The sequence below is a fragment of the Syngnathus floridae genome, chromosome 2 (assembly GCF_059516105.1).
Source record: "Syngnathus floridae isolate MCC-2025c chromosome 2, RoL_Sflo_1.0, whole genome shotgun sequence".
NCBI lineage: Eukaryota > Metazoa > Chordata > Actinopteri > Syngnathiformes > Syngnathidae > Syngnathus > Syngnathus floridae.
In genome coordinates this window covers 13,007,976-13,016,992 of record NC_142414.1, presented here as the reverse complement: position 1 = coordinate 13,016,992, position 9,017 = coordinate 13,007,976, and the positions used below count along the sequence as shown (strand labels likewise).

Here is a 9,017-nt window from a genome sequence, read left to right as displayed (position 1 = left end):
AGAAAAAAAGGCTCTTTCGTGAGTGCACCCACTCATGTGCTAGCATATGTGAGGTGCCACTGATTACCTCATCCAGCATTTTCGGCCATAAAAAACAGCATCAAGCTCCAAATTTATGGCCGAGAAAATCTCAGAGATGAACAGAGCGACCAATGAGCTGAACAGCAATTTATGCTCCACAAAGTGAACAGCACTCATGTATTTGGATGTCCACCACTGGACACTGCACTTGTCAATTCATGTTTCTTTATAAATCCATCTTATTTAAAGATACTTTCTTTTAATAAGTATCTTTGTGTGTACATTACACATCCAGTTCAAAAGCCTAACATATCTTACATAATGCTATTATCATGGTATTTTTGTGACTATTCATCAGATAATAAGTTACTAAAATATGTTAGATAATCGTGTGTATATTTTCTCTCACAAAGTCATATTTTCCAAGTTTCACATATTTTAAAAAGTTTATTTTTTGTTCAAAGTAATGGAGCACCATCAAGAGTGGTGTTAAGATTATTTATGTATATCCTAAAAAAAAAGAGAGACTTATTTTGCAATATCATAAATGTTAAACCACTTTACCTCATAACCAGTTATTTGGATATATCCCGCCGACCAGTAAAATAATTTCAACGCTAATCAAAATTGAATATGGCCTCACGGATTGAAGAACGGGCTTAAAAATGAAAAACAGCGTCACCTCGTGGTCAGAAAGGTAACTATGGAGTCGGGAGTGTCTTTTCCAAAATGAACAAACACCATAATTGTCTTTCCTTAATTTAAGAAGATAATTTTTGAAAGTACAGTGCCTATGTATTCTTTAAAACGAAATGAGAAGATAAAAAAAGTAGCTTGTAACTGTAAGTGCTCATTCATTTGGTTTCATTCGGGATGAGAATGAGGCGTTTGACAGATACACGTGGGACAGCCCGAGAGGGTGGGGTCAAACCCAAACTAGTTATTTCCTGGTCCGCAACGACAACACGCGAAGGTAAAATTTAAAAACTAAAAAAATCTACAAGAGTCGGCCACACTTTATACGTTTTAAAGGGCAGTTCATCCCACTTGCTTATCGCCATCTACTCGCCACCACTCCTACTCAACGATAAATGTCACGTTAACACTTTAAAGCCGTCACTTACAAATGTTAGTTAGCCAGTTAGCATGTGAAAAGTATGTCATGTAAGGCGTGCAGAACAACCTCAAGAAGTTTTTGTTTTGTACTTACATCCACGTCTCACTCGCGCACGATCACACTTAATTCATCTACCAATTCACGTTGTAAATGTTAAGTTGATTATTATTTTCTTTGAGTTCTTGTATTTGGGAGTTCTCTCCCAGGGAGTGCTTTATTTGGTTACCATTAGTGTTCTGACGAGCGGAGTCATCCGCCATCAGAGGGTACTGGCGTTGATAGATGTTTAAAGATGTTATTTGAACTAAATAAGGGTTAAGGGATAATGTTCAGCATTGTTTTTTATTTTCAATGTTTATCTATTTTTTAAACCCCTCTGTTTCAATAATATGCCAACAAACTGTTTTTAATTATGTTTTGTTTTATAATCACCTATAATTGTAGGTCTAGTAATCTTTTTTTTTTACTAGACCTTAACCCTTGTAGGTTGTCGGTCTAGTAATCTTTTTTCTTTTGTTGCTGACGTTCCTTGTGCCAGATGAACGTGGGCGTGGCTCACAGTGAGGTCAACCCCAACACGCAGGTGATGAACAGTCGTGGCATCTGGCTGGCTTACCTGCTGCTGACTGTCGTGCTGCATGTGATTCTACTCAGCATTCCCTTTTTCAGCGTGCCGCTTGTCTGGACGCTCACCAATGTCATTCACAACCTGGTCAGTTACCTCACTCGCCCGCCAACTTTGCTGCCTCACGGCCCTCCAGGCTGATGCACACGCACGCAGGCTGTTGAGGATCTCAAATGTTGTCAGACATGTCCAGTATAGAAATTAGTTGCGTTCTCACAGTCATCTCCCAAAATGTCATTTCAATAAGCTTATAGAAAATGTGAGTTAGTTTCTATGTTTCTTCTCTTTTTGTGGGTTCTGAGTGCAGGCGATGTACTTGTTCCTGCACACGGTGAAAGGCACACCCTTTGAGACGCCTGATCAGGGCAAAGCACGCCTGCTCACGCACTGGGAACAGATGGACTATGGCATCCAGTTCACCGCCTCGCGCAAATTCCTCACCATTTCACCAATCATTCTGTAAGTACGGACAAAATTGTGTTGTTGGGAGAATACACTTTTTCTCTGGATAAAAAGTCAGAATCTGAATCATATTTTTTGAAGGAAAAGTCATTAAGATTACAAAAGTGTTACGATATTTGACATTTCACAAAGAAAGCCATGATTTAACAAGATCATTTCCCAAAAGAAAACTTAGTTGACATTGTATTTTATTCTGCAAGTAATGTTTTTATTCCTTAAATAAAATAAAAATTTCAAAGGCACTATGTTATCAAAGGAAAAACATGTGCCTTTTTCTACTATTTGGTTCCAAGACAACAAATTAAAAATCACGGCTTTATATAATTATACATCAAAAACATTTCAAATTTTTTAATTGTTGTGACATTTGTCGGTTGTTATTTTGCCCTGTGATCACTTTTGGAAGGAACTTTATATTGACATGAGGCCGTTTCCTGTCATGGCAGGTATATTCTGGCCAGCTTCTACACAAAGTACGACGCGACACATTTCCTAATCAACACGTGCTCCCTCCTCAGTGTCCTATTGCCCAAGTTGCCGCAGTTTCATGGAGTGCGAATATTCGGAATCAACAAATACTGACGAATGAACGTTGGAGTGTGATGACTACAAACGCTGGACTTACAGTTTCAGTTTTTTCTTAAGTCTGGAAGCTTTTGGTACAGTCTGTAAGTTGGAAATATTATGTGCTATTATCAGAGGGCTTTTATTCAATGACACATGACTTGGTCTTGCTGTGGACAAAGCAAAACTTTTAACCTGCAGCAGATTTTGCCATTTGAGGCATATCACTCACTGGAACGCCCTTTTGCCTTCTTTTGAATCCAATGTTGTCTTGACCAAAATGAAGACTTTGTGTGTGTATATATTTGGACTGGCTGCAAGTCTGTAAACTTACGGCCATCCATGCGAATTGTTTCCATTGATTGTGAGATTCCACCTTTTCCTGAGTATGTTTTTGTGAACTATTTCTGTTTTCATTTTACACAAAGGCAATAAATCTTTGCTTTTTGCCCAAAATAAAAATCTAATTATTGAACCCACACATGACAATATAGATTTCAATTATTTCATCGTTTTAGGTTTTGTACACGATCATTTTTATACATCGACTTACATTAGAGTACTTTGCCAAAAGGCGATCTGGAGTTATCGGAGGGTTTTTGAAGACTAGCTTCCAGCTGAGTAGATGTTGAGAGACAAAAATCCCACTTAGAAAAGATTGACCTTGTTATTTATTTCACAATTGACAGATGGGCAGGTATTTCAAGAGACCCAACTATTTTTTTGTACAAACATAAAAAAATATTTCACATACAGTACAGTGCAAAAGTCATAAGCTTTATTTTATGAGCTTTTTCCCAGTAGTCAATATGACTTGTAAAACATGAACAAACGGGACTCAGCAGGTTCACACGAATGACTACATGAAAATTTGTAGAAGAGTGCTGTGTGAAAATCAACCACTTCATTACTGTACATTCTTTTGTCAGGATTGGGTTAAGGGTGCATTATTAGGCTATATGTTTTTTTTTAATACCACTTGTCTTCCTGTAATATTGGTCGCTTCCATCTTATTAGCATCCTCCATTAATAAGGACCCTGTGAGCTAACCAACAAACCCAAATATCTCTAAATTGTTTTCACATGTATTAAGCGTCCATCCTTGATGAAGGGCTGTACTTTGTTGGCATTTTACTTATCCTGCTCAATGTGGAATTGCAAAAACAAATGTAACCACGGCCTCAATGTGGAATTGTAAAAACAAACGTAACAGCGGCCTGAGATTCTTGCACAGTACTGTAGGTCCGATTAAAAAAATAGAATGTTTTCCAACATGTCAGTGCGCGTCTTACCCCAAGTCAGACATCAGCTCACCCAGGGTTTAAGTTTTGTGGCAGCCGAAAGCAAAAGTAACCTCACCAACCTGTGAATTGCCTTTTCTACATTCACATCTGGCAAACGATGACCCTTTGCTCGGCACTAATGTGACCTTGTATGGCTGACACCCTGCGGACTCTCTCCTGATGAGCGTCAGCGCTAGTTAGTGTCGGAGCACCGGGGACCCATCGTAGTTATTGAATGGCGTCTGCTCATGCCTGCTTTCGATTTGACACAGGTCAGATAAAGGTTCCTCATCATCCGTGTCAAAAAAGTCTTTCCAGCCGTACTCCTGCGCGTGCACCGACACCTCATTAGCCATCAGGTGGGAGGAGCCCTCGATGAAATCGGCAAACCTGGACATTGGACAGATCACATTTTCATGCTAAAGCAAACATTTCATCTATTTCAGACTAACTTTAGGTGGAGTGGGGACATTTCCAATGGGACTTGGTTCATTTTGGGGTGTATAAATGTGGAAGTTAGATGAAAGTGGACACCTCTTGGGGGACTGAAGCCTGCTGACAGCTTTCCATGGGCTGCACTCCCTGCTGTTGCAGTACTTGCGCAGCTCATCCAGCGCACGCAGCGTCTCCTCCTCTCCTTGCTTGCGATACTCCTCCTCGGTCAATAGGCGGCGCTTCTCCGGCTTCCAGCGGACACACTGGCGGATTTTCCTGGACAATAACAACAAACTAAACTTAATTTACAATATCGCGAGTACTCGTGTGGCAGTTGGTGGAATTAATCTCGAGTGAATAGAAGATCACTCCACTCTCGGGCTACTTCTACCCAACATTTACATTCTGTCGCTTGCTCCGATAAGAAAACAAAACACGTCTTATCATTCTTAACTGTATGCAGATAAAACAGTGATTGATCTATCTGAGTGTCAGTCTCTTACCCTCTCTGGCTGAGTGCAGCAATCACGTCAATGAGTGGATGAGTCTTTGTTTTCTATGCTAAACCTCAGAGATAAAAGGTCAGTGCTCGACGTGACTCCACATCATTGACAACCACAAGGCGAGTGTGAAATCTTTGTGATTAGGAAAAGGTCTGAATTTTAAACGCCTCCAATTAGGCTGCTTATCAGCAAACTTTAGAATCAAAGCTCTTCTGTCCAAACATGACAGTAAAACTGCGTCACATATGTTTTTACAGGACTGAACAGAAAATAGAAAATCAATCCAACAGCTGTAGCTGGTCCAGTTCTTCAACTGGACCTAAAATTTACAAACTGGTTTTACTGTGAGTATAAAACGTTCCAGTTCGTCCACAAAGCTTGTCATGGCCTTGGACTGAAATACCATTGAAGACTTTTTAGCTCCCTGTGAGACTTCAGAATCCTAAGGTCATCTGGTGTCAGCTTACTGAGTGTTTCCAGAGTCACAACTTATCAGAGTGAAGCAGCAATGGGTTTCTGTGCTCCTCGACCTTCTGAGATCTGGTCAAACCTTTGCAGCATTTGAATTTGGCTTGAAAACTTCCATTCACTGGTGTTTTCTTTTATAAGTAAAAACTATTATTTCCCTACCTTTGTTTGTTTTTTTACTCACCTTATTGCAGTGACGGTCATCACAAGGGGGTACTCCAAGTTCTTGGCAAACACTGCTGCCACGATGATGGCGAAGGAAACTTGCTGAATTTGAATCCCCAGATAAATAAGGAGCAGGCCGAACAACTGCAGCGCCCATGACAGGATGTTGATGCTCTTGTCGTCCACTAGAGGGCCATAGCGGTAACACACAGCAAAACTGATGAAGCCAACTACGCCCATATAACCTGCGGGGTGGAAAAAGGACATTTTTGAGCTCCATCTTAGACATTTTTTGTAGCTCATAGAATGAAACATGCTCATTTTAGTCAAAAATAGTATAAGCCTATAAATACGAAAATCTGAGAAATGGATCATTTTACATTGGTCCTTTCTTATTTGCCATAGATTTTCAACTATTGCGGTCGGGGTCTTTAGGTCGGTAGGCCCCACAGTCAACCGGGGCATTATCTGTGCAATTTGCACGTACCTAAAGCCACAGGCCAATGTTCTCGAAGAATGGTGTGGAGGTTCCTGCAGACGAGCTGGATGGCGTACACAGAGAAGGACCAGCCGCCGACAATCAGTAAATAAAAAGGGCTTTTCTGTGGAAACATAAAGGGTATATGCTGTTTTAGAGCCAGGTGTATACTTACTGCTCTTTCCAGTAGAAGGCTGCACAACGTTACCCTTGGCAAAAGACGAGCGAGGATGAAAAAGAGAATAATGAGGGAGGCGATCATTCCTGTTGTCATGCCGGCTGAATAGAAAAAAACTTGACTCCTATAAAACGATAAATAAGTTAGGGACAAAAGAGAACTGCCTCAGAATCTTGCGTAAATCAAATTACCTGCTGAGGGAGTCGGCGAAGAGAAATAGTGTTACGCCGACGAGGAAAACCAAAAACAGATAGATGTCAAATTCTGGAAAAAAAAAAAAATGACAGTCATTGTGTTGGCCCAATACAATTAACTTTTTGACATAAAATATGGATATTAATGTCACGTACTGCGCAGCGACTTGACGGTGTATTTTGCATTATCGCCGAGCTCGATCTTGAAACACGTCTTCTTGCTGAACAAGTTGATGTTGATGGTGGTCTCGTTGTGGCCTTCGCGCAGCAAACTCTGCACCCAGCTCCATACGCTGAAGCGTTCCAGCTGCTGCAACTCCTCCTCACCTTTCACCGTCTCCACCTTGAACACCTTTGAACTCCAGATTCGGACCTGGAAGATTAATATGGGGCCAAAAGACATGGATGAAAACCACCAATAGTTTTTAGTTGCTAACCTCTCCTGAAACTGTAAATGCTGTTCACTCAGAAGTCACTCAAGACTTGTGCTGTTAGTCTACAAGATGAATTATTTTTCTTTTTTCTTGAAAATTCCTGTTGTATAGATAAATACTAAAAACAAAGTATTATAAAACAGTCCAATGTTTGTTGTGTTAAGGGACAAGAAATAAGTTATTTTATTCAATTGATTTTTTTTTTCTGCCAAATAGCCTAAAAAAAATCCCCATCATTTGGCTACATAATGTTAAGAATATAATAATTTCTCACACAATTGCTCATACAACCAACCTGAATTCTCGTCCAGGTTTGCCTCCAGTTTGGTGCGATGGAGTTTGTGTAGCAAAAGAGGTTGGAGCCCGATTGACTGGACTCCTCTCCATCCTTGAGATTGATTATTGGAGGCTTGTTATCTGCATTGCGAGACCACAAATTGTTCATTTGCAATGCAAGGAAAACCAAAGCAGATTTTGAATACATGCAAGTAGGTATATAATCGTTCCTAGCTTACAAGGAGGACTAAAGAAGCCAGAGAATAATAATGCTGGTCTTGTGCAGATCAATTAATCTTTGGAATTTAACACATTTATCTAATGTGAGGGGGAAATATATCTGTGAACTGGATAAGAAAAATGATTTCATTCAACACTAGAGCAAATGTGTTGCATACAAGCAAACTTTCCTATACTTTCCGTGGAGATCAATTGATCTACCATTGCGGAATAAAGAAAAACACAGGGTTTTGTCTACTTCTGTGTGATTTGTAAACACACAAAAAACAGACAATATCAATATGATGACCGATCAATATGATATCAATATGCTGAATGGTTGTAGTAACCATAATCACGCACTAGCTAACTTGCTCCCAGCTAAAGGACTGTTTTGCCGCGTTAGTCTGTACAAAATACTGATATATGCATGTGTGCGTGTCTAAATACATCGTTACGTTACATATTACCTGCAGCATGTAACATGGTTAGAGCTAAAGACAACAACAGCGTCGTTAAAACTAAGGAATAATTATTCCCTAACGTGAAGCTTCTTCTTCGTTCTTTCATGCATCCCGCCATGATGATAGCACCAGCTTGCTGTCTTTAGCCCCGCCCTTTCCTAGTTCGTTTTTAGCCTCATAATAAAGGCACCCAATCAGAATATCGCACTGACAGGACGGATTTTTTTTTTTTACTTGAAAGCTTTATTGATAATTGTACTCCATTCAAACACGTGGTTTTGGGTGTTGCTGTAAAAAATGACGTTTGAAACGTTCAAAATCTGTTCAATCTCGGTACTACATAGTTTATATATGTTATTCCAGACTTTGCGGACATTTTCTTTCCCATACAATAAATACTACTACTACTACTACTACTACTAATAATAATAATAATAATAATAATAATAATCACCATACAATAATAAAATCTGCGCCCAACATACCAGAAAATGCATTTGTAGTGTGCATTTGAAACCACATAGCACTGTAGCTATAGTAAAACTGATTCCAAACTATTTCATAAATTCGTTCTTGAGCTATCCAGTGCATTAAAGCACATTTTTGTTAATTAAACGAAAGAAAAGACCTAAAATAATTGTCAAGGAACAATTCTATCATCACATGTTCAAGGCAACAAGCCAACGATTCAAGCAGTACCTTGTACAATTGATAAAAAGTATCCAGGATCAAGGATATTCTAAACAAATCAACTCCATTATTACATTACACCTGTCATTAAAAGAAAGGTTGTTATCATTGATGCAATGTAACAGTATATTCCTTTTCACAGCAAAAGTAAGAATGTTACACAACTTTGGCTGCTGTGAGTCAGTGTTTACTCAGATAACCGAGAATCAAACATCCTGGATTCATTTCCAAAACTATGCCCAAAATGTTTTCCATTCCACGCAATATGTCTGACTCATATTTCCTTACCTAATGACATGATCATAGGCAATGGATAATTTGCCTATGAGCTTGGCTATGAGTTATGTTTTTTTTTTGAGTTATTTTAATTATTTCAATTTGTTCAAATGACATTGATTATTGTAAAAGAGGCCCAGGCACGCCCTCGACCCTTAGATTAGA

General features: G+C 39.3%; 2 protein-coding genes across 3 annotated transcripts; one reads left to right on the top strand and one right to left on the bottom strand.

The window, feature by feature from the left end:
• The first annotated feature begins 878 nt into the window (after positions 1 to 878).
• ormdl2 (ORMDL sphingolipid biosynthesis regulator 2) lies at positions 879 to 3,268 on the top strand. Its single transcript, XM_088360604.1, has 4 exons — positions 879 to 994; positions 1,677 to 1,850; positions 2,071 to 2,222; positions 2,672 to 3,268. Exons 2-4 carry the CDS (start codon positions 1,677 to 1,679, stop codon positions 2,805 to 2,807), a joined length of 462 nt encoding a protein of 153 aa, XP_088216730.1. The 5' UTR covers positions 879 to 994; the 3' UTR covers positions 2,808 to 3,268.
• Positions 3,269 to 3,442: 174 nt separating this feature from the next.
• On the bottom strand, positions 3,443 to 8,048 carry nemp1 (nuclear envelope integral membrane protein 1). Of its 2 annotated transcripts, XM_088360573.1 has the most exons (9): positions 7,893 to 8,048; positions 7,223 to 7,344; positions 6,650 to 6,866; positions 6,491 to 6,563; positions 6,330 to 6,423; positions 6,131 to 6,245; positions 5,663 to 5,888; positions 4,607 to 4,783; positions 3,443 to 4,462 (listed from the first exon to the last, which is right to left on the bottom strand). In XM_088360573.1, exons 1-9 carry the CDS (start codon positions 8,002 to 8,004, stop codon positions 4,270 to 4,272), a joined length of 1,329 nt encoding a protein of 442 aa, XP_088216699.1. In that variant the 5' UTR covers positions 8,005 to 8,048; the 3' UTR covers positions 3,443 to 4,269. The 2 variants fall into 2 exon arrangements, with proteins under 2 accessions (XP_088216699.1, XP_088216690.1); XM_088360564.1 differs by having other exon boundaries at positions 6,131 to 6,423.
• Positions 8,049 to 9,017: the final 969 nt, after the last annotated feature.

Bases quoted from the DNA above. Each gene is read 5' to 3' on its own strand.
- ormdl2 (XM_088360604.1), top strand. From the start codon at position 1,677: ATGAACGTGGGCGTGGCTCACAGTGAGGTCAACCCCAACACGCAGGTG. The intron at 1,851-2,070 runs GTCAGTTACCTC...TTCTGAGTGCAG, and splicing joins CCAATGTCATTCACAACCTG to GCGATGTACTTGTTCCTGCA. The intron at 2,223-2,671 runs GTAAGTACGGAC...CTGTCATGGCAG, and splicing joins ACCATTTCACCAATCATTCT to GTATATTCTGGCCAGCTTCT.
- nemp1 (XM_088360564.1), bottom strand. From the start codon at position 8,004: ATGGCGGGATGCATGAAAGAACGAAGAAGAAGCTTCACGTTAGGGAAT. The intron at 6,867-7,222 runs GTTGGTTGTATG...TTAATCTTCCAG, and splicing joins AAACCTGGACGAGAATTCAG to GTCCGAATCTGGAGTTCAAA. The intron at 4,463-4,606 runs GTGTCCACTTTC...TCCAATGTCCAG, and splicing joins AGGCTTCAGTCCCCCAAGAG to GTTTGCCGATTTCATCGAGG.